This window comes from Ursus arctos, unplaced genomic scaffold (assembly GCF_023065955.2).
Source record: "Ursus arctos isolate Adak ecotype North America unplaced genomic scaffold, UrsArc2.0 scaffold_2, whole genome shotgun sequence".
Taxonomy (NCBI): Eukaryota; Metazoa; Chordata; class Mammalia; order Carnivora; family Ursidae; genus Ursus; species Ursus arctos.
This window is the reverse complement of record NW_026622874.1, coordinates 19,654,991-19,681,347: the sequence shown is the minus strand read 5'-3', so window position 1 is coordinate 19,681,347 and position 26,357 is coordinate 19,654,991. Positions and strand designations below refer to the sequence as shown.

Here is a 26,357-nt window from a genome sequence, read left to right as displayed (position 1 = left end):
AAAGCACAAATAACCTACTGGGATTACATCAAATTAAAGAACTTTTGCACAACAAAGGAAACCAGAATGAAAAGACAACTTACTAAATGGGGGAATATATTTGCAAATGATATATCCAATAAGGGGTTCATAACCAAAATATATAAAAAACTTCTACAACTCAATACCAAAAAGTAATAATAATCCACATAAAAATGGGCAGAAAATCTGAATAGACATTTTTTGAAAGAATGCATACAGATGACCAACAGACACATAAAAGATGCTGAACACTGTTAGTCATCAGGGAAATGCAAAATCAAAACCACAGTGAGAAATCACCTTATACCTATCAGAATGGCTAGTATCAAGATAATAGACAAGTGCTGGCAAGGATATGGAGAAAAGCGAGCCCTTGTGCACTGTTGGTGGGAATGTAAATTGGTGCTACCCCTGTGGAAAACAGTGTAAAGATTCCCTAAAAAAAAAAAAAAAAAGAAACTATTAAAAATAAACAACGTATGATCCAGTAATTCCACTACTGGACATTTAGCCAAAGAAAATGAAAACACTAATTCAAAAAGCTATATGCACCCTATGTTTACTACAGTATTATTTATAATAGCCAAGTTATGAAAGCAACCTAAGGGTCTATCCACGGATGAACGGATAAAGTCCTAGTGTACATACAATGGAATATTAGTCAGCTATGAAAAGAAATGACATCTTGCCATCTGCGACAACATGGATAAACTTAGAAGGTATTATGCTAAGTAAAATAAGTCAGAGAAAGACAAATACCATATGATTTCACTTATATGTGGAATCTAAAAATCAAAACAAAATGAAAACAATAATAAATATAGAGAACTGGTAGTTGTCAGATGGGAGGGTAGTGGGGGGGATGGGCAAAATAGGTGAAGAATATTAAGAGGTAAAATCTCCAGTTATAAAATAAATAAGTCACAGGAATAAAAAATACAGCATAGGGAATACAGTCAATAATATTGTCATAACATTGTATGTTGACAGATGGTAACTACACTTATAATGGTGAGCACAGCACAGTGTATGGAACTGTCAAATCACTATGTGGTACACCTAAAAGTAATAAATGTATGTCAACTATACTTCAATTTTTAAAAAATCTGGTTTGCATCATATTGTGATTCAACTCACCAGGTGGTTGTGGCTTCATCTCAGCATCAAACACCAGTAAGTCTTGCTCTCCTTCCCTGAACTCAACACGGAGAATGTCACTAAGAGCTCCAACAAGTTCTGTCACATTTAAGAAGCCCAATTTTTTTGGTGAAAGTTGCTCGTTAAAGATTATCTGTCAAAAAACCCCCAGAAATAACATGAAACATTAGATAAAAGGAATATAACACATACAGATGTCCTTAGACAATGTCCCTTAATTTGGACTTAGTCAAACTAAATTTTTTAAGAGTCAGCAAACTCACATATTCCAGTAATACAAATCTAGAGACCCACAGTCCCTTCCAGGTCAGTTTCAAGTTCCTTTTAAAGTATATGGTAAATTGAAGTGAAAATCAAGAGGGCTTTTTACCTCTCGTTTTTAACAATGTCAGATTATAAAGCAAAAGTCTTTTTTAAAAAAAGGGAATGCACAAAATACTAAAGTCATAATAAAGCTGGCTATTTCTCTATTTCCAGATGAAGTATTCACTACCACTTTCAACATGCAATAAAGTAATACTATTTTATAATATTTCCTTAAAATGTTACAATTTCATCCTAGATGTTGAAATTAATAAGCAGGTGTATCTCCTATAGTACTGTTTGATTTTCTTGCCTTGTAAAAGAAGAAATATACCAAATACAGAAAAATATATATATATATGGGATACATACGAAATATGTTTGGTTTAAACTGCACAAAGAACTGGAAGTTTGCCCTTGTTAGTGAAATCCCCATTAAAATGTCCAAATTCTTAAACCTGTCTCTCTAACCAACATAAAGCCGTTGAGCTAATCATAGTTCTTTTCCTGTTCCTCTAACTAGAGTAGGAAATAAACACTTGCTCAGACTTAATTACCTTGGGGAAAACTGACAGGAACACAGAAGGTAAACACTCTAAAAAGAACTACCTCCTGACAGAGGATGGAACTGCTGTATACCTTCTTATTCATGGACATTATGAGACCCAACTCAACTCTTCATGACTTCTCCCAAGACACATGAAAAACGGGGCCCAGCATCAGCCAAGTCATGGTTTTAGAGTCGTTAATATCACATCTATAGCTAGTCATGAATATCTCAAGGGAGAAAAGTTTGGTAGAAGAAAGGGGAAGGATGATGCTGAATGAGACTTGTATCTCTACTTCTTTGCACATTACATATTCTGGATTCTTTTCCTTTCACTGTTTACTTTTATGTTCGTTAGTCTCTTTAATGGTTTGTCTTCTCTGTAAAGTGCCTAGTACTATGAATACGCAAGTCAGTCAAACACAAGACTAGGCTGGGAAGGATTTCATTAACTTTTTAATACAAGATATTTAGGAATCTCAAAAAAGTATACAGCAAAACTAAGTCTCTGACCACTCCCATTCTTCAGTGGCCCAGGAGATCACTTCCCTGGAGGTAAACAATTATTCCCAGTTTCTTGCATAAACCATCATCATGTTTCTTGAGCAACTTTCTAGAAACTGTCAAAATCTGAATATACATCATGCTTCAACATAATAGATTATATCTATTGTACATTTTTCCATTAATACAGAGATAATTCCATATCAGTACATGACACAGTTGAGTTTTGTTTTGTGATTCTGGGAATCAGTATTAGTGAGTTGGTTCTGTCCATTGACTGATATGTCAGATATATTTTTTTTTTCCTAATTCCTTTGTTATGTCTCCAGCTTTACAGACTCCCAACCACAGGCAAAGAATTGATGTATTTCTACTCCCACTCTCCTAACTTCTCTCTTCCGTCTCCAACTCAATTTTAATTTAGAGTTTATATTTATGCCCTCAAATATATGAACATATCCTATTACATTATTTCATTTCCTCACCATGTGGATTTTGCAGATGACATACTCTACTGCAAAAACTATTTTCTGCATTGGCAGCTGGATCAAAGTCTTGGTCAGACTCATGCTCCATGACTTTAAGTGATGCTGTACAGTTTATAAAGAGGAGCATAATGTGTGCTTGTCTCTTTTTTGGTGGTGTCAGGAGCCACAGGTCCATACCTAGATCCACTACTTTATTAAGGGTTTTAACATAGTGAAATTTTATCAATTCTTTTTTTGTTATTTAGTTGTAACATTTTATAGATATGCTCCCTGCATTTGCTACCTGGTTACCCAGTTATACCAGTGCATAATTTAGCAAAGCCAGGATAAGTGATCGGCTCTTTATCATTTTTCAAGAAAATAAATTCGTTCTCTATCATCATCTAAGATGACCAGTTAGTTTCTGGTATCATAGGAACTCACAGAATTAAACAGTCTTGATGGGATTCAAACCACTGCACGTATTATCCTTACCGATACCCGAAATAACACTTCAAGAGGATTCCTAAGCCCTTCTGATGCAAACCTAGTCTTTAACAGCTTCCTTATTAGTCTGGAATAAGATATTTCAGGTTCTGTTTATGCAACTATAATACATTTATACACACAATTAAAATTATCCCATAATTGCTTCCATATATGCCATTAGTACTGTGCTCTACACATCATACAACAGTCCCAAAATTGAATAACAGTACTAACATTACCACCATCAATATAATAAAAGCAATTACACTTTTTTTTTTTTGCCTATTCTATCATTTTGTGGAATTGTTCTTTATCGACATTGTCAGACTACATAGCCACTACATCTACATTGTCGCCTTCTAACCCTCATTTGGTCCTAGTTTTACAAGAAGCACTGTCAGTTCTTTCGTCGATCTCTCTCAACAATCCTGGTTTTCTGAAGTTCATTCTCCAGTAGACTCCTTGAGAAGGACTCACGGGAACAACAGTTCTTGAATTCTTAGCATGGTGATGACAGCTTCTCTGGCACTCTGTAGTTGAAGATTAACTTTGCTAGCTATAAAATCTTTCACCTACATTTTTTTCCTTTGAGTATAGGAAATATGTTAATCCCTTTTCTTCTAGCATAAAATACTGCTGTGAAAATATCCATAACCTAATTTTGTCTCCCTTATAAGTCGCTTGCTCTTTTTGTTTAGATACCCAAAGGACTGTTCTTTTTCTTTAAGTCCAATACTTTGATGTGGGTCTCTCTGGTGAACATTCTCAGTTATGTCATGTGTTCTTTCAATATATAGTTTCAAATCTTCCATTTCAGTAAAGTTCGCTTAAACTATAGTTTTCAGCATTTGCTCTGTTCCACTCTTTGGTTTTATTATTTACATGTTGGCTCTTTTCTGCATGTTTTCAAAATCTGTTACTTTCTCTTAAATCTTTACCTTTCTTCATTTTTTTCTCACATATTCTTATGAAAAATTTCAAACACGGCAAAAGGTGAAAAACTTGGACAGTGAATATCTACCAGCTCAGTGATATAATTATTAGTATTCTGCTCATTTGCTTTACCATCTATCCATCCATCTACCTACCAATCATGATATCTTTTTTTTAGAAATTTCAGACTAACCTGCAAACATCAATACCCTTCACCCCAAAATAAGTTAGCATGCACATAATTGAGTTCAATATGTTAGTTTTTTAAAGTCAATTTTTTAAAGTAAAATTGACATACACTGAAACATTTAAAACTTAAGCCGACCATTCAATTAGCTTTGATAAAAGCAAAACTGTGTTACCCAAACCCCTGTTCAATATACAGAACATTTCCATCAGTTCAGCAAGTTCTCCCTTGCCCAGAGACAAATAACTTTTCCACCACAGATGATCTTTGGCTATTCTAGCACTTCATATGGAAGACATCCTACAGCACCATTCTGTGGGAGGCTTCGTTCTACAGCAAGTGCTTCTCAGATTCATCCATGTTGGTTCATGTATTAGTTTATTTCTTCTTAATGTTGAACAAGTATTTCATTGTAAAAATATACCGTCATTTATTTATTCATTTTCCTTCTGGTGAATAATAGGGTTGTTTTCAGTTTTGGCTACTAAGCATAAACCTGTTATAAATATTATGTACAAGTCCTTTGGGGGGACACAGGCTTTGATTTCTCTTGGAAAATATCTAAGAGTATAATTCTGGGCCAAGGGGATAAATATATAATTATTTTATAAGAAACAAAACACTTTCCAAAGTAGTTGTACCATTTTATACTTGCATCAAAAACGTATGAGAGTTTACTATCATTTGTGCTTTGTGCTACTAATCACTCACGTATCTACATTTGCAAACTGTTCAAATCTTTTTGCCATTTTCTTAATGGAGATGTCTGGCTTTCTGTAATGGAGCTACAAAAGGTTTTTTATGTATTACGGATTTAAGTCTTTTTTTAGATGTACGATTGTAAATATTTCTTCCCAGTCTGTGATCTATTTTTCAAGTAGTCTCCTAAATATAATTTTAATAAAGCCTCATTACCAATTTTCCTTTAGATGATTATTGCTTTCTATGTCCTAAGAAACACTTATCTATCCCCAGATTGTGAATATGTGTTTTCTTCTAGATGCTTTAATTTTTAACTTTTTCATTTGGGTCTATGATGTATCTCAAATTAACTTCTGTACATGGTATGAAGCTGGGGTTGAGGTTCATTTTTTTCCTTGAATATTCAGCTGTTCCAGCATCATTTGCTAAACAGATTTTCCTTTTCCCATTTGATTCCTTTGGCACCTTTTGTCAAAAATCACTTGAGTGCATATGAGTGGATCTCTTCATGTATGCTCCTATGTGACAAATTCATGGGTTTTTCAAGATTTACAAATAGCCTGCAGGAATTATGATGAAGAATGTAATGAATCTAGAGCATAATAACAATATTGAGACTTCTCACCCATGAATGTGTTATAGCTAAGTCCTCTTGCATTTCTCTCAGCAATGTTTAGTAGTTTTCTGTATAGATGTCTTACATTTCTTTGTTAATCTTATTTTCAAGTTACTTAAGTTTGACACTATTGTAAACAGAAATTTCTAAATTTCTTTTTCTTTGTTTTTAAAGATTTTATTCATTTATTTGACAGAGATAGAAACAGCCAGCGAGAGAGGGAACACAAGCAGGGGGAGTGGGAGAGGAAGAAGCAGGCTCACAGTGGAGGAGCCTGATGTGGGGCTCGATCCCATAACGCCGGGATCACGCCCTGAGCCGAAGGCAGACGCTTAACCGCTGTGCCACCCAGGCGCCCCTAAATTTCTTTTTCTAATTGTTCTCTGTCTTTATATGGAAATGCAACAGATTTTTCAAGTATTAACCTGTATCTCTGGCCTTAGTAAATTCACTTGTTAGCTCTAGTTTTTTCATGGATTCCTTAATATATTCTACATAGACAAACATGTAGACATGTAGACATAGACAAACATTATCCTGCAAATAAAGACAGTTTTACTTCTTCTCTTCAGGTTCCATTTGTGTCTTTTAAGGAATTTGTTCATTTCATCTAAGTTATCAAATGACTGGCACAGTTGCTTATAATATTCCCTTTTTGTCATTTTATGTAGGATCTATAACGACAAAATCTCTTTTTTTCATGATACTGCAATCTGTGTCGTTTTTTTCTTTTTAAGTATCCAGTGGCTCACCAATTTTGGTGAGCTTCTAAAGAATCAACGTTTGGTTTTAATTTTCTCTTAATTGCTAATATATTGGTTTCTATCCTCAGCTTTATCATTTCATTCCTCTTACTTGTTTCAAGTTTACTTTGCCTCTCTTCTTCTAGCCTGCTTAAGGTAAGACTCTAGGTCAGTGATGACTTTATATCATTCTTCTTTTCCAATTTAGGCATTTCAGAGCTATAAATTCCCCTGTGAGGACTACTTTGGTACATCTCACAGATTTTGATATGCTGTATTTTCATTATCATTCAGTTGGAAATATTTTCTAATTTCCTTAATAGTAATTTAGAAAAATGGTATTTAATTTCCAAATTATCTGAAAGGTTAATTCTTAAACAATTTGTTGATTTGTAATTTAATCCCTTCTTAATCAGAAAACATACTCTGAGATTTCAATATTTTGAGTTTGTTAAGACTTAATTCTATAGCCAACTGAATGTTCTATCTTGGCAAATGTCCCATATGTACTTGAATAGAAAGTATATTCTGCAGTGTTGAGTCTAGTGCTCAACACAGACCAAGATGGTGGAGAGGGTGGTTCAGATTTTCTATGTCCTTATTCATTTTTTTTACTATCCTATCAATTGCTGGAAAAAGAAAATCTATTTGTGGAATTCATTATTTTGTCAATTTTTGGATCATTTGTTTTAAAATATTAGGTAAATACACATTTAAATGTCATGTTTTCCTGAAGAATTGATCCTTTACCCTTATAAAATGGCCCCTCTGATAATACATATTGCCTTGAACTCTTTATTAGAACTTTCAAAATCAATTCAGTTCTTTTATGCTTACTTCATGTACTGCATGTCTTATTCATCTTTTACTTTCAGTCTGTCTGTATATTTACAGTTGTGTTTCTTGTTAATGTCAGCTAATTACAGCTTGCCTTTATATCCTGTCTCATAATTTCATTAACATTTCACCCACTTACATTTATGAAATTAATGTAATTGGATTTATAGCTACCATTTGCTATTTTTTTTTAAAGTAGACTCCATGCCCAGTGTGGAACCAAATGTGGGGCTCGAACTCATAACCCTGAGATCAAGACCCAAGCTGAAATCAAGAGTTAGATGCTTAACTGACCAAGCCACCCAGGCGCCCCACCATTTTTTATTTAATTTCTTCTGATCCCATCTGTATTCTGTTCCTCTAAAACTTTGTTCCATCATTCTCTTTCAAGCAAGACAGCTGAGCACTAAACCTTAGCTTCCTTTGGGTTTACAGAGTATTTTTTTTATAATTCCATTTTAATATATCTACTGGCTTTATAGCTGCAACTCTGCATTTTTATGGCTGTTTTATACATCCTTAATTTTACAATATTACTGTAGTACCTCACCTAAAATATAAAGAACCTTACAACCTATAGGTCGATGTACTCCACTCACTATGCTACGGTTTTCATGGGTATTACATCCACATCATCTACATGTTACAAACCCAATTACACGATGTTATAATTTTTTGCATTAAGCAGTCATATATTTAAGTGATGAAAGAAAAGTCTTTTATATATTCCCATTTACCATTTCCTGTGTTCTTCAATTCTTACTGAAGATTTAAGTGCAACCTAGCATCATTTTGTTCAGCCTGAAGAATGTTCTTTAGAATTTCTTATAATGAAGGGTTGCTTATTATTAATTTGCAATTTTTTAAAAAGATTTTATTTATTTGACAGAGAGAGACAGCCAGTGAGAGAGGGAACACAAGCAGGAGGAGTGGGAGAGGAAGAAGCAGGCTCCTAGCGGAGGAGCCTGATGTGGGGCTTGATCGCATAATGCTGGGATCACGCCCTGAGCGAAGGCAGACGCTTAATGACTGCGCCACCCAGGCGCCCCTAATTTGCAATCTTTTATTATTTAAAAATGTCTTTATTTTACTTTCATTCTTGAAAGATACTATCACTGGATATAAAATATTGGCCTAACATTATTTTTCCTTTGAACACTTTAAAGATATCCTTCCATTCTGTCATTATTGTTTCTAATGAGAAGTCAGCCAACATCTGTATCATTGCTCCTCTGTGTGCATTTCTTCTACTGCGTTCATGATTTTCTCTGAAAATCATTTTTCTCTGGATGCTTTCAGAATTTTCTAATTATTGTCAGTTTTCTGCAGTTTGACTATGACGTGTCTGTGTAAATTTTTCTTCACATTCACTGTGTGAGGTAATCTGGGCTTCTTAAATTTGTAAACTTCCTTCACAAAAATCTAGAATATTTTCAGCCTTTATTTTTTCAAATATTTTCCTATTTTCTCTCCTTTCTTTCTCTCCTCACCAATTACATGTATGTTAGACCATCTGGTATTGTCCCACCAGTCTCTCAGACTCTGCTTTTTTATCATCTTTCATTTATTTTCTCTCTTCTTCAGACTGAACCATCTCTACTGACTGTCCTGAAATTCATTGGTGCTTTCTTCTGCCATTTCCAATTTAAGATGCTGCAGTGAATTTTTTTTTTTACTTCTAGAAAATCATTTTTTTATAGTTTTTCTCTACTAAGACACGTTATCTGTTCATTCCATATGAACACATATTTCTTTATATCAACAGGGCTATAAAAGTTCCTTTAAAACCCTTTTTCTAACTTCAACATCTAAATCACCAATATTTCCACTGATTACTTTTTCTCTTCACCAAGGATATTTTGTTTCTTAATATATCTAGTAAATTGGTTTGTATCCTGGACATGATGAATGATATATTGAAAAGACTCTGGAATTGTTCGTATTCCTTTTAAGCCGATTGTTTTCGCTTTAACAGGCAATTAATTTGGCTGAACTAAACTCTGCCTCTCAGTAATGGTCAACAGCTGAACTATATTCAGTTCTTTTAGCCTTACTAGGCTACTTTGACCCTGCTGCAACCATGTTCAACTGTCAACCAGAGATCTGGGCAGAATTTATGTGCAGAACTTGGTGCTCCTTCTCTGTAGCTCTCTCCATCCTAAAATTTCTCCCCTCATTTTTTAGCTGCTTACAAAGCTCTAAACACTATCCTTTGGTTCTTCAAGCCAGTATAAATTCCTGGGTTTTGTCCAAATCCAAAATCCCAAACATTGGATGAGGCCTGCCATCAGGCCAAAATCCAGGCAAATTTAAAAGGTGTCATTCCCTCTTCCAGACGCTGAATCCTGTCCAGTTTCTGCCTACTTTTAGATATTGATCTAGTATCTTTTTTAAAACTTTGTCCAGAATTTATAATATTTGTCTTCAAGATTTTTCCAATATAGGCTACTCAGGCATATCATCTTAATTTATTTGCATGCCTGAATTTCTCACTAGATTTCAAAAACTTTACAGAGACTTTTTATGCCTAGATCCCCAGTACCTCCATTTCCTTTTAATTTTCAAAATGTTCCTATTTACCTATTTTTTTCTGAGGGCATTATCTATTGTATTTTTTGCTCTTGTCATCTTTGTGGTTTAGTCTTCATTTTGGAAATGATTTTTTTCCTTTGTTTCTAATTCTGCCCAGTCTATTATCATCTTATTTCCAAATTCATATATTTCAGATTTATGTTGTTCATGAAAAAAGAACTTTCTTCATGTATCTTTTTGTATCACTTTCTTAACATATCTTTTTGAAAAAGCAGGCTTCAGTTTTGATCTGTATTAAGGGCATGCATTTCTGACATGCTTTCACTATCTATAAATTATTTTTCTCCTTATTCTCTTTTTTTCTTAACACAATGAAGAAGTTTGGCCCTGATCCTCTTCTGTTGCATATTTTACAGGAAATACATTTTCCTAATTTGTAGAACATTCTGGATGGCTTTTCTACTTCAGACCTCCTCCTTCTATTTTCATATATTGTTAAAAAGATATAGTACCTTAGTACAGCCACAGTAGAAGTTCCTCAAAAAGTTACAAACAGAAATACCATATGATCTGATATTTTCACTATCAGGGATTTACCCAAAGGAAATGAAAACACTAATTTATTTTACGCACCCCTATGTTTATTGCAATATTATTTGCAACACCCAAGATAATGGAAGCAACCTAAGAGTAGATGAATGGATAAGATGTGGTGTGGGTACACACACACACACACACACACACACACACACAAACACACGGGAGTATTACGCAGCCACTAAAAAGGCTGGGATCTTGCCATTTGCAACAACATGGATAGACCTAGAGGGTACTATGCTAAGTGAAATACATCAGACTGAGAAAGACAAATACCACATGACTTCGCTCATATATAGAATATTTTTAAAAAATGAACAAACATGGAGCATAGGCAATTGGTGCAGGGGAGGGAGAGATGCAGGCTTCCAGTTATGGAATGAATAAGTCACAGGAATAAAGGCACAGCATAAGGAATATAGTCAATGATATCATAATAGCATTGTAAGGTGAAAGATGGTAGCTAGACTTGAGGTGAGAACAGCATTGTATTTAAACTTGTTGAGTTGCCATGGAGTACACCTGAAACTAATGTAACATGGTCAACTACACTTAAATTCAAACATTAAAAAAATATATACAGTAGCTTGTTTTTGAAATATCCTGGCTCTCTTCTCTTAATCCTACTTACATCTGGACCCTTCTTTTTCTATGGTCCCTACCCTGCTCAATTTTTCTCTCATGTCTGGTCCTATCTGGAAGGGAGCTCTGGCCTGTCCATTTCAAGAATTCACGGAGGCTATAATGCTCCAGTCTGATTCAAGCCTTACCACGGAACACTCTTAGCTATTAGATATATCAAAGTATTGTCCAATTTCAGCTGCTGTTTTCAAAATGGCTTGCTGTACTGTCTGGTGAATTATCTGATGGTTACTCTGTCATTTTTTGTTCCCAGATCCATCAGAAATTGGCTTCCTTGCTTCCCTCTGTTTTCTCCTGACACAGACACTGGTAACATGAAGACCTTGTGGCTGCTGGTAATTACTCCCCACACAACTGTTCTTGGAAAATATATTACCCAATTTTGTTGTAGATATTATCAGTGGATTTTTAGTTTTGCTATCTAGTTTCTCTTTTTGTGGAGCCTCAGGAAAAGCCAAAAACGATGATGCCACTGTACTATCTTCCCTTCAGTTAGCAATTTAACAAGCCACTTTGAACTACTGACCAGGTAGTTCAAGAGGGCAAATCATACAGGTAGCTTTTATATCACACTGGGTAAATAAAGCGTTAAGCAAGTGTTCCTACAAGTTAGAACAAAAGTTAAAATAAATCTATACTTACTATACTTCTAAACATGAAGCTGAATTTCTGCCTGTTTACCAAGATAAGCAAAGAGCTTTGCCATAACATTAAAAGACTTCTTTTAACTTCTCCAAGATTGCTGACTTGTAACCTTAACACCTTGAACTTTTATTACAAGCTACATTTGTGGTATAAAACTAGTCACTTTGAGTTGTGAATCTGGCATAGGAGACTGATTTTACTCATAAATTTTATGATAATTAAGTCATATTCTATTACAGACTTTATTCTGGAATTTTATTATTAGGTAAGTTAATTTGCTGGTTCATCAAAAAACATCAAGTCCCCTTGCTTTAAGTCTATTTGAAATAAACTTTGTGGCACTAAAAGATTCACATTTTTAAAACAATGGGGACTTAAGTTTTCTCCATCACTATCCAAGGAATGATGACAATCTTTTCAATTTTTCTTCTCTTTCTTCTAAGAGTTAATATTTATTGAATAATTACCATGTGGCAGGCACTGTTCTAAGTATTTCATTAAGTCATTAAAACTTCGCAAAACTCTCTAAGTAATATTATCCTGACTTTACAGATCATTTATAAACCAGCACACAGAGGTTAATGTATCTTAACCATTATGCTGTAGTATCTCACAAAATCTGTGTTTATATCTGCAAATATACGACAGCTTTCATGGCACAGAAGTTAAGATTTAGGATCTGAAGCCAGGCTGCCCGGGGTTCAAATCCTGACTCCACCCATTGCTGACTATCTGACGCTTAGGCAAGTTACTTCTCTGTGCCTCAGTCTGTGGTGAAAATCAAATGAATTAAAATATTAAAGGCATTCAGAATAGAGCCTAGTACAGAGCTAACATGTATGCAGATCTTTTTAATTGGATATATGGCAATGTCTAAATTTCCATTCATTCTGCAACTTGATTTTTTCACTAAACAGATAATCATCCATGTTGCAGAATAAAACTCGTTCCTTTTATCTACTATGTATTATTCCATCACATAAATGTGAGTCTCAATTTATTTATCCATCCCCCTATTGACAGTTGTTTAATCTGTTTCCAGTTTTTCACTCTGCTGCCAGGTGCACATGTCTTATGCAGGTCTCCATGTGCACACATGTAGGAGTTTCTCTAAAGTATGTATGTAGAAGTGGAAATGCTGGATCACTGGGGGTGCTTCTCTTCAGCTTTACTTGATACTGTCAAAACTCCAAAGGGGTTTGTCCCACAAGCAGTGGATGACATGTTCTGTTTTTCCACATCCCCATTGACACACTTGGTATTTTCAGACCTTAAAAATAAATTAACTTCTATTCTAATAATATTATAACATTAAATGGTAAAGATATCCTATGTATATTGAAGTACTTATAAAGTACCATATTCCTAACTCTTTTAGTAAAGAATATGATACCAAAATGCAAAACAAAATGTTGAAGTTTTAGAGCACAGACTCAGAGGATCCAAGGAATAGACACAAAATTTCAATTCATCACAAGAAACATAAGACATAAAAATACCATGGTTGATGAAAAAGAAAATACTCACCTCAAACTCTCTGAGCAGTTTAGAAATGAGCAAACCCTCTGGAAACTTGGATACAACCTAACAGAAATAAAATACAATATGAATAGACATTATTAGGTTGCTGGCTAACAAAATATCAAAATAAAACAATATAAACTTAATAAGTAACAAAGGCTAAAAAAATAACATTACTGAATGAATTAAAAGTCACAATATTTTTTAGATCAGTTTCCAGTTTTAAAAAAGGACGTAACAAAAAAAAAATCTTCCAACATTTCCAGAGTTGAGAAATCATTCCTGCACAATACTGCAATGCCACAGCTCTCCAGAAATTCCTACAATTCTTTAGCTAATATATTTAGCTTTAGCTCAAAGTAAATATCCTACAGCATAATTTCAAGCATTTTATTTTATTTTAAAGATTTTAAGTAACCTCAACACCCAGTGTGGGGCTCGAACTCAAAACCCCAAGATCAAGAGTCACATGCTCTTCCAACTGAGCCAGCCAGGTGCCTCTCAAGCATTTTAAATGGTAGAAAAGAAATAAAATGGATACTATAGAAGACTTTGAAAAATACAGTTAAGCAAAGAAAAAATTATCATAGTCATCGTTGCCCCTATGCACATAAAAATACCTATATTTAATATAAAAATAAGATCATTTCTATAACAAGTTTTTTTATTATCATACCATAAACAACTTTCCATGTCAGTAAATATGGATCAACATGTTTACTGGCTATAGAGTCTTCAAATTATCTGATATAAATTTATTTATTTGATCCTCTATTTATAGCTGTGTCCTGTGTTTTACTGTCACAAATATTATAATTATTTTCCTATTTGCATCTTGCACACTTGTCCAATTATTTTTTAGGAAAAATTCCTAAAAGCAGACTTACTCTACCCCAATAAAGAATAAAAAGCTTTGTCTTGTCCCAGATTTTTCCAAATATTACATGTTTCATTAAAAAGGCTAAATCGAGCTTCAGAAAAATATAAAAATGATTCCAAAATCCTGTGACCAGAGATAGTTGTTGCTGCTTGTCATAAATGATCCTTTCAGGGGGCGCCTGGGTAGCGCAGTCGTTAAGCGTCTGCCTTTGGCTCAGGGCATGATCCTGGCGTTCTGGGATCGAGTCCCACATCTGGCTCCTCCTCTGGGAGCCTGCTTCTTCCTCTCCCACTCCCCCTGCTGTGTTCCCTATCTGGCTGGCTGTCTCTCTGTCAAATAAATAAATAAAATCTTTAAAAAAAAAAATGATCCTTTCAGAAACCTCTTTATATAGACACACACATTATACATGATTTTACATAAAAGAACAATACTAAACATGCTATTCTATAAAACCTGTTTTTGAAGTCCAACAATATGTCAAGGAGATACTTCTATGTAAATTAATTGAGATATACGTAAACTTTCTTATGAGCCTCATGATACTATCTAATTTGGGTAGTTAATTTAACCAATCCTTTACAATGAATGTTTAACTTTAAAAAAAAAATCATATTGAACATCCTAAAATAAATAATCGTTGGATACATGGTCAGATGTCCAAACAAAAAAACCAGGGTTTGAATGTACCATGGTTTTTGCATTTCTCCCAGTAAAACCACGACATCTGAAATGGAATAATTAAAGCAGTAAGAATCATAATGGCACTCTGATCACTCAAATAACTCCCACCAAAATTTTAAGCGTACATACCCTTTAGACCGATACATTAACAGCCAAAGACCTTTCACAAATTAACAAGGAAAAACAACAAATTAGGCTAAAGACATGAACAGGTAATTCACATAAGAAATATAAATGGCTACTAAGCATATGAAAAGATGCTCAAAATAAAAATCAAGAGATATAAATTACATTATTGAATAGTAACATTTCACCATCAGTGGGAGTGCAAATCTGTTCAAACCTTTTAAAGGGCAATTTAGTATTAATGACCAAAACGAAATTACTATTCATCTCCCAGAAACAGAAAATACTTACAAATCTTATCTTATGTTTTAGTTCTGGACTGATAGTCCCTCCAGGTCCAATTTGTGCAATAACTGATTTGAATGTGCTCTCCAACTATGGAAAAAAAAAAAAAAGGTCAAGTTATAATCCAAAAAGAAAAAGCGCAAAGATAAATCTGAACAATATGTAGAAGGAAACACCTACCACAGGAAACGTCTTTTAGTCAAATGGGTAAATTCTTAAGAGGCACTGGAGCATTTTATATCACATAAAATATATTGAGAGTAGATGGAATCTATAAAACTAAACACTCTGCAATTTTCCAAGATAATTAACATTTTCTGAAACAATTAGATTCTAGAGTATTCCATTTTTCAAACTCCTACTCAATCTCCTACTCTTACCTGGAAAGGATTTTTGTTACTAATTTTCTTGTTTATAAAAATTCGATGTTTGTTAAACACATGCTTAGTGAATGCCAAATGCAAGGAAGGGACTGGATGGTGGAAGGTCCTGGGAGACACAAAAAGAATGTGAGCCAGGGCAGGAAGGAAAAGCTCTTCTGTTTTAACAGGAAAGAAGGAAGAAAGAACCAGGTGGGATACAGAATGTAGGGTCAGAAGGTGGAGTGACTATCTGATGGCTTCAGTATTCTGAGTTCAGCAGCAAGGCCCACTCCTAAGAGTTGGAGGGAAAACGGAGAGAGTTCAGGCAGTTGAGAAAGCAGAAAAATAAGGTGAGGAAATAAATGATGGGGGATTATCCAAATGCAATAGGCAGGAAGTAAAGACAGAAGAGGCGTGAGCTAAAACAAGGGTCTAAGGATTTTAGCTGAGATAAGCCAACGGCATAGAGACCCCAATAAGGTAGAAGATGATGTACAGGACTATTTGGAAAAATACGCTGGAAGCACAGGCAGTTATGGTCAGAGAAGCATGGCGCACATGCGGACGGCCCCTGCCCAGTGAACAGCCAGGGCTGGGGAGGCCTAAAGTGAATCAAAGACCATGGACTGCATTTCTCCCAGTAAAACCACGACATCTGAAATGGGATAATTTCAAACAGGAGTCATAATGTATGTTTAAAGATAATAAGCGGGAAAAATAGATGCTAGAAAAGACACAAAGGTATAAAGAAAAGAACACATCACCTAAAATCCTATCACATAGACAGAATCATTATTAATATTTTTCCTTCTAAACTTTGTATTTTTTTAATCTTTCTTCTTGTTGTCACTTGGCCTGTCATTACTTAAAAACCATGTAACAGTTTCAGTTTAGGTCTTAGTTTCTTCATCTGGAAAATGAAGATAATTTTAATACCTTCTAAGGTTGACAGGAAAAGGGGATAGGGGGAGGGGAGATTAGATTTCTAGGATTATATCATTAGCTTTCACAAAAAGCCGCAGCCCCGGGGCTTATGTTCTTCATACTTCTGCATCTGCCATCCGAGAACTCACCAAAGCTCTCCCAGTGAACAGTTAAGAGACTCTAAAGAGAACTGATTCCTCACATCCCGACATGCTGCCCTCATTAGAAGAGTCAGTACAACAACTTGTATTATCACTGTTCTAGATGTTTCAGGGGACCAAAAAAAAAAAAAAAAGGTCACCTCAGTGTCATTCCTCTCAAGTTACATAAAATTAAGTAGGGAAATGAGATAAAAGCATAAACTGCTATAACCTAAGGTTGACTCTGAGCATCACTAAAGAGGGACAGAAGCACAGAAGGACCTATTATTATCACATTAGGTTATAAATACAGGGAAAGCACATATTGCATGGTGCACTGGGTGTTATACGCAAATAATGAATCATGGAACATTACATCAAAAACTAAGGATATACTGTATGGTGACTAACATAATAAAAAATTATAATAAATAAATAAATAAATAAATAAATAAATAAATAAATAAATAAATAAATGGAAAGCTACCTTTTTGAAGGGCCTTGAAGGGTTGGGGGGGGACACTGCAAAGAAGGGTGGTAGAGACGTCAACGAGGCCATAAGGAACTTCATGAGCACAGGGAAAAAAGGGAAAAAAAATAACTTGCCTGAAGGCACTAAGGAAGTAGCGGGAGAGAACACCGAAGAAGGGAGAAGGCAGTACTACAGATTACCTTAGGTGCCAAACTAAGGAGTTTTACTTGGTTATGTAGACAAAACCTTGAGATTTTCAGCAAAGGAGAGACACTATCAGAATTTTAATCTGTCAGCAGAAAATGATATTACAGGTGTAGACAACCAACAGAGAGCCCACTGCAACTCTCTGGAGGGGAGTCTTCACTGGGGTGCTAAGACGAAGCAGTAAGACTAGAAAGAGGGGACATTATAAAGGTGGAATGTGGAATCCACAGAAATTAGGACAGAATCCAGTGCAGAAGAGGGGACTGCTGATTCAATAGGGATGAATAATAAAGAGACCCTGGAAAGAGCCTCAAAGGCCGCAAGTTTTAGGAGGAAAGCTAAATGACCTTGGAACAGAGAGGTAGGTTTTTGCTGGTTTTTAACAAATACCAAAAGTTTGGGAAACTGGGAGGTAAATGACAGGATGAGAATTACAAATGTGATTTTTCTCTCTGGAGCGTGGCTTATGACAGGGTCAGCAAACGACAGCCCAGGGGCCAAATCTGGCCCACCATCTGTCTTTGTACTGCCCATAAGCTTGGAATAGTCTCAATATTTTTAAATAGTCGGGAGAAAAACATAAAATGAATATTTTGTGACACATGAAAATTATATGATATTCAAATTTTAGTACTCATAAGTAAAATCTTACTGGAACACACCACACTCACTCATTTACACATTATCTACGTGATTGTGTTTCACACTACAAGGGCAGAGTTGGGTGTTTACAACAGAGACCATTTGGACCTCAAGCCTCAAATATTTACCATGTGGACCTTTAAAGAAAATAGTCACCAGGCCCCAGCTTAACATGTCAAAATGATAGGCTCCTAGCTAGAAACAAGAAAAACAAGAAGCTCTTAGCTTCAAGAAAAAAAAGAAAAAAATTTTTTTTTGCCTCAAACTAGATCACTAAATTAAGCTGATTTTAAGCTGAATGGGGTAGGGAAGATTTCTTAAGGTCCAGCTAATCTTGGGGATATCTATAATTGGAGGGTAGAAGTTATAACGAGAGGAAAGGGCAATAAGAGAAGAAGATAATCAGTGATTGACACAAGGAAATAATCAAAAGGGGACCCTGATTTCAATAATGCTTCAGTCTCAGATGCCTACCTTTGCAAACACAAAGAATGGATAATAAATCAAGTGAACAAAAATTATAGGGCCATAGAGATGGAAAGTAATGGGGGAAAAATTCCATATTCGGATAGGAGCCTCTAGGATCAAAGAAGAGGGCGAGAAGAGCTTTGAATCAAAAGATGGTACTCCTCAAAAAAATGGACAAAAATGTGAATAGGCAATTGATAAACAGTAACATTAAGCAATAAAAGCATGAAGCTTAACCTCTAATAAACAGACATTAGTCAGATATAGTTACCTGCCTATCAAATTGGAAAATTATTTTTACAATAATGTCCATTTATTCATTCAACAAAAATGTTCTGAACACACACTATGTGCTTCACACTGGATATACAGGGGTAAATAAACTAGATACGGTCAATGCCTTCCTGGAACCTGGTAGTCTAGTATGGGGAGACAGACATGAAATAATCAAAAATATAATATATAATTGCAATTATGATTAATATCATGAAAAGACTCACAGAGTGTCATGAAAGGACTCCTGAAGGCATTAAGAAAGCAATGGGAGATCTAACAGACTGGGTTGGTGGGGAGGGAGAGGTCGTCTGTACTGTGTATCAGCAAAGGCACAAGGAAAGAAGCGCACTCCATACACACATTATCTGAGTGTTAACTGAAACAACTTTTACGGAGGACAACTTAACTACATAAAAATACACATTATTTTTGATGCAGTGATTGTTGCTCCAGAAATTTAACCTGTGAAGTAATGATTTTCATCACAAAGTTATTTTTAATAACAAACACTAGAAACAGCCTTAATGCCTAATCGAAGTTACAAGTTAAATAAATCAGGGTGCATCCTACTGCCATTAAAAATTATGTTGCAAGGAGGAGTTAAGATGGCGGAGGAGTAGGAGACACCGTTTTCAGCCGGTCCTCCGAGTCGAGCTGGATAGGTACCAGACCAGCCTAAACAACCACGGAACCAGCCTGAGATGCAGGAAGATGCATCTGGATCTCTACAAATGAACATCTCCAGCGCTGAGTATTGAGGTACGAAGCGGGGAGCCATGAAACTGTGCACAGATATCGGAAGATAAACGGAAGGGGGAGGGAGCCGCCGCGTTCGGGCGCCGGGAAGCGGTAGCCACTTGCACGGGAGAGCGGGCGGGGCTCACGGTCGGCACCCGCAAAACAGCAGACTGAGACCGTGAGCCGGGTGCGCGCGCCACCAGGCATCTCGCGGAACCCCGGAATCCCGGTGCGCTCACTGGATCCAGACTGACACTGGGAGATCCGGGAGCGCGCGCGCGGGGCGGCTGGCGGCGTTAGAAACACAAAGGACAGAGACGCGCCGGCCCTAGAAGTGAGGGCTGGGACGCCGGGTGTGGGGCGCACATCCCGGGACGCTGCAGGGTTGAGCAGCACCAACAGAAACAGAGTTAAAGTGGCCAGAACATTAGTAGAGAACGGGCCGCAATCCCTCTGTTCTGTGACAGAGGCTGAAATTTGGCCGCTGCTGCTCTGACTCTCAGAAGAGGCACAGCAAACCGCCAGGGAAAGCCGCCAGAGAACAAAAGCCTGGAAATACTGGCTCAGGGAGTGCCCATCCCCATCCTCCCTCGCAGGGGACACCGAGACGCTACCCAAACAGGGCTGCCTGAGTATCGGCGCGGCAGGCCCCTCCCCCAGAACACAGAAGGCAGGCTGAAAAATCAAGAAGCCCACAACCCGAGGCGCCTGGGTGGCGCAGTCATTGAGCGCCTGCCTTCGGCTCAGGGCGTGATCCCGGCATTGCGGAAAGGAGTCCCTCATCGGGCTCCTCCGCTGGGAGCCTGCTTCTTCCTCTCCCACTCCCCTGCTTCTGTTCCCTCTCTCGCTGGTTGGCTGCCACATAAATAAATAAATAAAATCTTTAAAGAAGAAGCCCACATCCCTAAGATCCCTATAAAACAAGGGGCACGGCCTGGGACCCAGTCAATAATTTGGGCTCTGGAAACCCCGCAACCTCTCTTCATCAGAATGACAAGAAGGAGAAGACCCCCCCAGCAAAGAAAAGACAGTGAGTCTGTGGCCTCTGCCACAGAAATAATGGATATGGATGTAACCAAATTATCAGAAATGGAATTCAGAGTAACGATGGTCAAAATGATGAGTAGAATTGAAAAAAGTATAAACGCAAAGGTTACTGAGAATATAGAATCCCTAAGGACAGAAATGAGAGCGAATCTGACAGAAATTAAAAATTCTATGAGCCAAATGCAGGCAAAACTAGAGGCTCTGACGGCCAGGGTCGCAGAAGCAGAGGAAAGGGTTAGTGAATTGGAGGATGGGTTAATAGAGGAAAAAATGAAAATAGAAGATGGTCTTAAAAAAATCCACGCCCACGAATGTAGGTTACGGGAGATTACTGACTCAATGAAACGATCCAATGTTAGAATCATCGGAATCCCCGTGGGGGGTGGAGAAAAACAGAGGTCTAGAAGAGATATTTGAACAAATTGTAGCTGAAAACTTCCCTAATCTAGCAAGGGAAACAAACATTCGTGTCCAAGAGGCAGAGAGGACCCCTCCCAAGCTCAACCATGACAAACCTACGCCACGTCACGTCATAGTGCATTTCGCAAATATTAGATTCAAGGATACAGTATTGAAAGCGGCCAGGGCAAAGAAATTTCTCACGTACCAAGGCAAAAGCATCAGAATTACGTCAGCCCTGTCTACACAGACCTGGAATGAGAGAAAGGGTTGGGGGAGCATATTTAAAGCTCTTTCAGAGAAAAACATGCAGCCAAGGATCCTTTATCCAGCAAGGCTGTCATTCAGAATTGATGGAGAAATAAAGACATTTCAGAATCGCCAGTCACTAACCAATTTTGTAACTACGAAACCAGCCCTACAGGAGATATTACGGGGGGTTCTATAAAAGTAAAAAGGCCCCAAGAGTGATACAGAACAGAAAGTCACAGCCAATACAAACAAAGACTTTACTGGCAACATGGCAACATTAAAATCATATCTCTCAGTAATCAGTCTTAATGTAAATGGTTTGAACCATCCCATAAGCACCACAGGGTTGCAGATTGGATAAAAAGAAATGACCCATCCATTTGCTGTCTACAAGAGACTCATTTCAAACCCAAAGATGCATTCAGACTGAGAGTAAGGGGATGGAGTACCATCTTTCACGCAAATGGACCTCAAAAGAAAGCTGGGGTAGCAATTCTCATATCAGATAAATTGGATTTTAAACTACAGACTATAGTTAGAGGCGCAGAAGGGCACTATATTATTCTTAAGGGAAGTATTCAACAAGTGGATATGACAATTATAAATATATATGCCCCCAACAGGGGAGCAAGATACACAAGCCAACTCTTATCCAGAATAAAGAGACATATAAATGAAAATACATTAATAGTAGGGGACCTCAACACTCCACTATCAGAAATAGACAGAACACCCTGGCAAAAACTAAGCAAAGAATCAAAGGCTTTGAATGCCATACTCGACGAGTTGGACCTCATAGATATATATAGAACACTACACCCCAGAACCAAAGAATACTCATTCTATTCTAATGCCCATGGAACATTCTCAAGAATAGACCATGTTCTGGCACACAAAACAGGTCTCAACCGATACCAAAAGACTGAAATTATCCCCTGCATATTCTCAGACCACAACGCTCTGAAATTGGAACTCAACCACAAGGAAAAATTTGGAAGAAACTCAAACACTTGGAGACTAAGAGCCATACTGCTCAGGAATGACTCGATAAACCAGGAAATCAAAAATCAAATTAAACAATTTATGGAGACCAATGAGAATGAAAATACAACAGTCCAAAACCTATGGGATACTGCAAAGGCAGTCCTAAGGGGGAAATACATAGCCATCCAAGCCTCACTCAAAAGAATAGAAAAATCTAAAGTGCAGTTTTTATATTCTCACCTCAAGAAGCTGGAACAGCAACAGAGGGACAGGCCTAATCCACGCACGAGGAAGCAGTTGACCAAAATTAGAGCTGAAATCAATCAAGCAGAAACCAGAAGTACAGTAGAGCAGATCAACAGGACTAGAAGCTGGTTCTTTGAGAGAATCAATAAAATTGACAGACTACTGGCAAGACTTATCCAAAAGAAAAGAGAAAGGACCCAGATTATTAAAATTATGAATGAAAAAGGAGAGGTCACGACGAGCACCATTGAAATTGGAAGGATTATTAGAAATTTTTATCAACAGCTATATGCCAATAAACTAAGCAATCTGGAAGAGATGGAATCCTTCCTGGAAACCTATAAACTACCAAGATTGAAACCGGAAGAAATTGATTCCTTAAACACGCCAATTAATTATGAAGAAATTGAGTCAGTGATAAACAACCTTCCAAATAACAAAACTCCAGGCCCGGACGGTTTTCCTGGGGAATTCTACCAAACATTCAAAGAAGAAATAATACCTATTCTCCTAAAGCTATTTCAAAAAATAGAAACAGAAGGAAAGCTACCAAACTCATTCTATGAGGCCAATATTACCTTGATCCCCAAACCAGGCAAAGACCCCCTCAAAAAGGAGAATTACAGACCGATTTCCCTAATGAATATGGACGCCAAAATCCTCAACAAGATCCTTGCTAATAGAATCCAACAGTACATTAAAAGGATTATCCATCACGATCAAGTGGGATTCATACCTGGGATGCAAGCGTGGTTCAATATTCGCAAATCAATCAGCGTGATACATCATATCAACAAGAAAAGACTCAGGAACCATATGATCCTCTCAATCGATGCAGAAAAAGCATTTGACAAAATACAGCATCCTTTCCTGATTAAAACCCTTCAGAGTGTAGGAATAGAAGGTACATTTCTCAATCTCATAAAAGCCATCTATGAAAAGCCTACTGCAAATATTATTCTCAATGGAGAAAAGCTGGAAGCCTTTCCCTTAAGATCAGGAACTCGACAAGGATGCCCACTCTCACCACTATCACTCAACATAGTACTAGAAGTCCTTGCAACAGCAATCAGACGACAAAAAGGGATCAAAGGTATTCAAATTGGCAAAGAAGAAGTCAAAATGTCTCTCTTTGCAGATGACATGATATTCTATATGGAAAACCCAAAAGAAGCCACTCCCAAATTATTAGAAGTTATAGAGCAATTCAGTAACGTGGCAGGATACAAAATAAATGCTCAGAAATCAGTTGCATCTATACACGAATAACGAGACCGAAGAAAGAGAAATTAGGGAATCCATCCCATTTACAATAGCACCAAAAACCATACGTTACCTTGGAATTAACTTAACCAGAGACGTAAAGGACCTATATTCTAGAAACTATAAATCACTCTTGAAAGACATTGAGGAAGACATAAAAAGATGGAAAGATATTCCATGCTCATGGATCGGAAGAATTAACATAGTTAAAATGTCCATGCTACCCAGAGCAATCTACACTTTCAATGCTATCCCGATCAAAATACCAAGGACATTTTTCAAAGAACTGGAACAAACAGTCCTTAAATTTGTATGGAAACAGAAAAGGCCCCGAATCTCCAAGGAACTGTTGAAAAGGAAAAACAAAGCTGGGGGCATCACAATGCCGGATTTCGAGCTGTACTACAAAGCTGTGATCACAAAGACAGCATGGTACTGGCACAAAAACAGACACATAGACCAATGGAACAGAATAGAGAGCCCAGAAATGGACCCTCGGCTCTTTGGGCAACTAATATTTGATAAAGCAGGAAAAAACATCCGGTGGGAAAAAGACAGTCTCTTCAATAAATGGTGCTGGGAAAATTGGACAGCTACATGCAAAAGAATGAAACTTGACCACTATCTCACACCATACACAAAAATAAACTCCAAATGGATGAAAGACCTCAATGTGAGACAGGAATCTATCAAAATTCTAGAGGAGAACATAGGCAACAACCTCTACGACATCGGCCAAAGCAACCTTTTTCATGACACATCCCCAAAGGCAAGAGAAACAAAAGATAAAATGAATTTATGGGACTTCATCAAGATTAAAAGTTTCTGCACAGCCAAGGAAACAGTCAGAAAAACTAAGAGGCAGCCCACGGAATGGGAGAATATATTTGCAAATGACACTACAGATAAAGGACTGGTATCCAAGATCTACAAAGAACTTCTCAAACTCAATACACGAGAAACAAATAAACAAATCAAAAAATGGGCAGAAGATATGAACAGACACTTTTCCAATGAAGACATACAAATGGCTAACAGACACATGAAAAAATGTTCAAAATCATTAGCCATCAAGGAAATTCAAATCAAAACCACACTGAGATACCACCTTACGCCAGTTAGAATGGCAAAAATAGACAAGGCAAGAAACAACAATTGTTGGAGAGGATGTGGAGAAAGGGGATCCCTCCTACATTGTTGGTGGGAATGCAAGTTGGTACAGCCACTCTGGAAAACAGTGTGGAGGTCCCTTAAAAAGTTAAAAATTGAGCTACCCTATGATCCAGCCATTGCACTACTGGGTATTTACCCCAAAGATACAGACGTAGTGAAGAGAAGGGCCATATGCACCCCAATGTTCATAGCAGCAATGTCCACAATAGCTAAATCGTGGAAGGAGCCGAGATGCCCTTCAACAGATGACTGGATTAAGAAGTTGTGGTCCATATATACAATTGAATATTACTCAGCTATCAGAAAGAACGAGTTCTCAACATTTGCTACAACATGGACAGCACTGGAGGAGATAATGCTAAGTGAAATAAGTCAAGCAGAGAAAGACAACTATCATATGATTTCTCTCATCTATGGAACATAAGAACTAGGATGATCAGTAGGGGAAGAAAGGGATAAAGAAAGGGGGGGTAATCAGAAGGGGGAATGAAACATGAGAGACTGTGGACTATGAGAAACAAACTGAGGACTTCAGAGGGGAGGGGGGTGGGGGAATGGGATAGACCGGTGATGGGTAGTGAGGAGGGCACGTATTGCATGGTGCACTGGGTGTTATACACAACTAATGAATCATCGAGCCTTACATCGGAAACCGGGGATGTACTGTATGGTGACTAACATAATATAATAAAAAATCATTTAAAAAAAATAATAAAAAAAATAAAAGGAATAGTGTCTCCACAATACATTTAAAAAAAAATTATGTTGCATTACAATAATTAATAATGTGGGATGTTCGCAACTTACAGTTATGACTAAAAAAAGTAGGTCACAAACCTGGATCAGAATGATTCTAATTTTATTTAAAAGAAGAAAAAAAAAAGAAAGAAAGAAAAAGTCACTTAGCATAACACTTTCTAGTTCCATTCATGTCATTGCAAATGGCAAGATTTCATTCTTTTTTATGGCTGAGTAATATTCCATTGTGTGTGTGTAGATATAGATATATACATATATATACATCTATCTATATCTACACCTATCTCCATCAGTTGATGCACACGGGCTGTTTCTGTAATTTGGCTCTTGTAGATAATGCTGCAGTAAACAGTGGGGTGCATGTATGCCTTTCAAAATAAGTCAGCCAGAAAGACAAATATATGATTTTACTCATATGTGGAATTTAAGAAACAAAACTAATGAGCAAAGGCAGAAGAAAAAAGAGAGAGAGAGGCAAACCAAGAAGCAGACTCTTAACTGTAAAGAACAAACTGATGGTTCCCAGAGGGGAGGGGGTGGGGGAGAGGGGTTAAATAGGTAATGGGGATGAAGATGTGCACTTGTG

At 36.9% G+C, this 26,357-nt stretch overlaps 1 protein-coding gene across 1 annotated transcript in view; it reads right to left on the bottom strand.

Annotated features, from left to right (window-relative positions):
• Positions 1 to 26,357, bottom strand: part of TDRD5 (tudor domain containing 5) — a 100,097-nt gene that overhangs the window by 52,096 nt on the left and 21,644 nt on the right. Inside the window, exons 4-6 of the mRNA XM_057315572.1 lie at positions 15,426 to 15,509; positions 13,451 to 13,507; positions 1,159 to 1,312 (exon numbers count right to left, since the gene is read on the bottom strand). Of these exons, the coding sequence (XP_057171555.1) occupies positions 1,159 to 1,312; positions 13,451 to 13,507; positions 15,426 to 15,509 (295 nt within the window). The remainder of the gene's footprint in view (positions 1 to 1,158; positions 1,313 to 13,450; positions 13,508 to 15,425; positions 15,510 to 26,357) is intronic.